Here is a 5,303-nt window from a genome sequence, read left to right as displayed (position 1 = left end):
ACACCTACGTAAAGTCACTCATGGATGATCTCCGTTATGCCATGGTCCTGGCCCAAGATTACAGTGCGGATGAGCAGAGACATCAATCGGAGCAGTATGATAAGAAAGTCAAAGGATTACCTCTGTTGGTAGGAGACCAGGTGCTGGTGGCAAACAAGGGAGCCAGAGGCAAACGCAAACTGTCAGACAAATGGGAGCCTGTTGTTTACAATGTGGTCACTTGCAAGCCTGACCTTCACATCTACAGGATCAGAGATCTGGCTGGGAATGAGCGCACAGTCCACCGCAACCTTCTCCTTCAAGTCAACTTCTTGCCCTTGGACGTGTCACTGGATGTCTTGGAGAATCAACCCACAGCTAGTGTTGTCACTGCCCCTGAAGAGCCAGATACGTCTATGGTAGATGGAGGGTCCACTTTGGCTATGACTTACCATCATGAGACTCCTCCGAGCGTCAGTGAGGTTGATGATGACCATACTGCCCCCTGGGTCAGGCATCATTCGCCTGCTGAAAGAGAAGGTCTGCCTCCCCCTGATGAGTCTTCTCCTGCCTCTGTTGGGTGGGCTGGTGCTGGTGCTCTTTTGATTCCCTCTTATGAGTTACGAAGTCACCCAGGTGTCTCTAACGACCCACAAGATACTGGCCTGGGCCACAGACTTACTACACATTTTGGCAGACTCTTTAGGCCAGTCTGTCAGTTGATTGAGTCTATGACTCAGAATGAGTCTGTTTTTGGTGATGAGAAAGTTCAGTCTCTAGTTATTGTTGTCTGAATTTTCATTGTTTCTTTGTTCCTCTTGTAACACAGAAGTAATCGCAGATTGTGATATTTTTTTCTTGTAGTGAGTACTTGCTGTTGCTCATTTGGACAGTGTGTCCATGTTTTTGTGCATATTGTAAATGGTCATTTCGTGTGGTGTAAAAGGCACCACGATTTGTTTAGCTGGTTTCCATGGTCTCTCAGTCTTTGAGCAGATGGCTCCTCATTCCAGCCTTGTCCACGTTTGTGGTCATATATTCCTTTTTGACCAATATATGTCGTTTGCAGGTGCTTTGCTGTATGGTTTTGTAATTTTGTGTAATTCTAGGGGGGTGAATGTAACCGGGTCACCATTTTATAACATATAATTACACAAAGTTGTTTATTAGGTTTAATCACTGTTTATCTATGTCCTGGCCGCCATGGACTATTCTACAAAATGGCCGGAGGCATACGCCATACCAGACCAGGAGGCAGAGACAGTCGCCTCCCGGAGAAGTGTGTCGACCACACACCCAGATGCGCGAACTGTTCATCCTGGCAGTTCGCCACCCCTGAACCCACCCCCTGCACGCCAACAGGATGTTCCAAGACCACAGGCACAGCGGTTTGTGCTCACCCCAAAGCGGCCTCGGAGGCAGACACGGGCCCTGGGTCACCTCAGGGACTTTTTATGTTATCCCTCCGGGCGAGGGACTTTGTGGTGGGCGAAGGGGAAGGGGGGCAGTGTAGTGATCCTTCACTGGGCATGTTATGATGTTCTAAATTGTTATGGTTTCTTGATGGGTGTGGAGCTTCAGGGGTTAAGAGGTGTGAGAGCAGGAGGGAGTAAAGTGTGGGGGAATTTGAGCTACAAAGGGTGTTAGCAGGCTGTTTTTCTTTCTTATTGTTGTTGGGTTGTTGTTTTGGCGTGGTTACGGCCAACAGTAACCGGTTGTGTGGAGTTAATAAAAAGCGACTATTCGTCGGCACTCAAGGTTGTCTTCCTTGTGTCCTGCGGGACGCTACAGTATTCTACTGGTACAATGCACTGTATCTGCCAAAACTTGTTATTTTAAACACATTTTGCAATGATGCCAGTGTAGACTAGTTTTAAAATTAACTGAAGCTTGTAAAACAAAGTTAAGTTCCACTTGAATCCCACAGTGCCTGTACTTGCTTGGAGGATGACATGTGAGTTAAAGGGTCAGGAGTGGCCTCATTGTTGTAGGACATCATGGGGTGATATGAGCTAATCCTTCTTTCCCAACTCCTGCTTATCATCCGATTAAAGAGTAGAGATTGTCTAGATCTGGGCGGTGATTTGAAAGATTGGGCAATTATGGATTCCTTATATGATGGGCTAAGAAACAGAGAGGGCGGCAAAGAGCAGTTAAGCGAACAACCAATGGGATATTCTGACCGGGCATCAGTTTCGCCATCGACCAATTGTTTAAAAAAAAAAACATCTGCAGAGGGTTTTATAAAAGAGGGATCAACGCACTGATTTATTAACGCTGATTTATTTCGACTACATCACATTGCTCCAGGATTCCCAATATTTGGAGAGCGCACGGCGAATAGGCTCAAGGGTACGTTTTCATTTAAAATCTAAATAACCTGAACTGGCATTTTTAGAGAGATATGACGATTCTAAGTGCTAGCGATAAATGTCACTGCTTTTATAAACATGAGCACCTCGTAACGGTGTATTACGAGTCTTTACTGGCATATGCCACCACTGGCTACTACACAAGAAAAAGTCACGTCGTCCCATCTCACCTAATCTATGTCAGTAGTAGGTTACAAATATTTCAATTTGCTATTAAGCATAGACTCTATAGACTTGTAGCCTAAACCTGGGGTTACTGGGGTCCCCAGGCGGTTGTCCTGACCCTGGTAGACTTAATTCACCACAGAGCATCTCCATATGACACTAAAGACAAGCAGTGGTATATTGTCTTATAAAACACTGTGCGCATAAATTTCACTCTGTATAATTATTACAAGGATATGACAGTAAGAACTGGTGCCAGTGGGAATTGATAAACCTACTATCATAAAGTGTAAAGTGTAGCGGCTACTTTCGATGTTGGCGCAGCAGCTGGAGCATTGAACCGTGAACTGCTGCCTGTGCACAGCCAGCCGCTGTACGCCCCTCTCTCTTTTTCTGCATCCCATTGAGCGCACTGAACTGAGCAGCAGCATCTCTCACCTTACCTGTTGCACAATGTTACAGAAATCCCTTCAGCAAAATGACCGCAATGGAAAACGGGAGCTATCACGGCGCCAAGCACCGGAACGGAGATGCCATAACAGAAACCCCGTCGGTAGACGATGTTTTTGACGACACTTATAAAGAGAAAGACGGTCCGAAACCGCCGATGATCCTGGTGTGGAGAAATATAATACTGATGACACTCCTGCATATGGGTGCCCTCTATGGATTGACTCTTATTCCCTCAGCATCGGCTTTAACTCTTGCATGGAGTAAGTATGTAGTAAAGAACATTTTATTGTTCGTTTCCTCCCTGCAGGCCACAGTTTGAGAGAAGAATGTCCTGATGTTGTGTGATCACTGCTAACTGGAGCATATCATTTTCATGATGCCATAAGCCTCCAGATCTATTTGTCCCCTCTCTAAAGGCTCTGAGCTGTGGCTGAATGTAGGCTGTTTGCGATTGTTGGAATGTGTGCATATCCTAATCAAAATGATCTGAAATTCAGTTGTGCTAACCAAACTTTTTGTTGAATAATGTGAATTTGTGCCCTATAGACTATATAGGCTTGGCTCAAATTCTTGAGCAGTCTCAACTTTGTTTCCATTCTGGCACTGCATAATTTTTCCCTCTCTTTGCTATGCTGAACTGCATATTGATTCACCGGGGAAGACAAAGCACAATCACTGTTCCCATAGGCATCCCATTGTGAGTCTCATGACACCACAACAGAATGGTCTTTGCCAGTAAGAAGTCCCCAGTTCTCAAATCCTGGGTAGTCTTGTCTGGACTTCACATAGAAACACATTCAGCAGTTTTAGAATAACAAAAGTGTGAGGGCGGACCTGCATGCTCCCACCATCCCATCTGCCAACATAGATGGCTTTTCTCAGAACAAAGATTCCTGAGTGTAATGGAAAGAGCATCGTGACTCTCAGTGACTATGCTCACACAGGTGTAAAATTAATCTCAGTGTAGTGGTGCCAGTTTATCCTAAGATATCTGTGCTTTCCACATTTTCTTCCAGCTGCAGTGTGCTACCTCTTCAGTGCTCTCAGTGTGACTGCTGGTGCTCACAGGTTATGGTGCCACAGATCATATAAGGCTTCACTTCCCCTGCGAATCTTCCTCGCTCTCTGCAACTCAATGGCTTTTCAGGTAAAACATAAAAAGATCCTAAAACAATTTTCAGATTTCAGTAAAATGAATGTAATTTGTGTTACATTTTTTGTATTGTTACCACATGATCCTAGACCTTACTGTGATTGTATGAAGCTTCCATACATATTGACTGGTGCCTCGTGTAATTCTCTCTATCTGTGCATGTCTCTGTGTGTGCAGAATGACATATATGAGTGGTCGAGGGACCACCGTGCCCACCACAAGTACTCTGAGACGGATGCAGACCCCCACAATGCCAAGCGGGGGTTCTTCTTCTCCCACGTTGGTTGGCTGCTGGTTCGCAAACATCCTGATGTCATTGAGAAGGGCCAGAAACTGGATGTGTCTGACCTGAAGGCTGATAAAGTGGTTATGTTCCAGAGACGGTGAGTAGACATTACTCAGAGATATGGATTAGTCAGTGTGACATGTGAAGATAAATGTCACACTGCCTCTTGTGTTAGCACTATCAGAATCAGAATCTGCTTTAATTGCTAAGTATGTTGAGCATAGAAGAAATTTGTCTCCGGCACAGAGGTTCTCAGTGTGTTTTAGGCAACAGACAATAGACAACAGACAATTCCTCTGTAAAACTGTATCAGCATCTCCTGAGTCAGGTTGAACTTCCTAAGTTGGTGCAGGAAGTACAACCTCTGCTGTGCCTTCTTGGTGATAGAGCTGATGTTGGACGTCCACTTCAGGTCCCAGTAGATTGTGGAGCCCAGGAACTTGAAGGACTCTACTACTGATACAGTTCTGTTGAGTATGGTCTGGGTGGGGTTGGTGGGGGTTGGGGGGCTTCTCCTGAAGTCCACTGTCATCTCCACTGTTATGAGTGTGTTCAGCTCCAGGTTGTTGCAACTGCACCACACTCCCTGTCTGTACACTAGTTTGTCCACATCATGGATGAGACTAATGACCATTGTGTCATCTACGAACCCCAGCATGGTTTAATGTCCTTGAGATGCAAACACAATAAAACTTGTATTCCTGGTAGCCCAACTCCCCAAATGTTTATGGGAAAGCGACATAGCACACAAAGCAACACAGAAAACCTAAAAAACTCGAAAAAAAAAAAAAAAAAACTCCACAAATAGAGCGAGGGCTGCTCAGGGCAGCTGCCGCTCTGTGCGGAAATGGAAAAGGAAATTACTACTCTTCTGGGAACAATCTTAGATTTTGAT

General features: G+C 45.1%; 2 protein-coding genes across 2 annotated transcripts in view; both read left to right on the top strand.

Moving 5' to 3' along the window:
* trmt2b (tRNA methyltransferase 2 homolog B) overlaps positions 1–5,303 on the top strand; it is a 28,841-nt gene that overhangs the window by 12,175 nt on the left and 11,363 nt on the right. The gene's annotated exons all lie outside the window — the stretch shown is intronic.
* The window catches only part of scdb (stearoyl-CoA desaturase b), a 16,886-nt gene continuing 13,753 nt past the window's right edge, over positions 2,171–5,303 (top strand). The window contains exons 1-4 of the mRNA XM_020603167.1: positions 2,171–2,331; positions 2,979–3,229; positions 3,986–4,116; positions 4,300–4,505. Coding sequence (XP_020458823.1) covers positions 2,995–3,229; positions 3,986–4,116; positions 4,300–4,505 — 572 coding nt within the window. The 5' untranslated portion in view covers positions 2,171–2,331; positions 2,979–2,994. The remainder of the gene's footprint in view (positions 2,332–2,978; positions 3,230–3,985; positions 4,117–4,299; positions 4,506–5,303) is intronic.

Source organism: Monopterus albus, unplaced genomic scaffold (genome assembly GCF_001952655.1).
Source record: "Monopterus albus unplaced genomic scaffold, M_albus_1.0 scaffold60.1, whole genome shotgun sequence".
Lineage (NCBI taxonomy): Eukaryota > Metazoa > Chordata > Actinopteri > Synbranchiformes > Synbranchidae > Monopterus > Monopterus albus.
The sequence above is the reverse complement of the archived record's forward strand: the minus strand, read 5'-3'. Positions and strand labels throughout refer to the sequence as shown.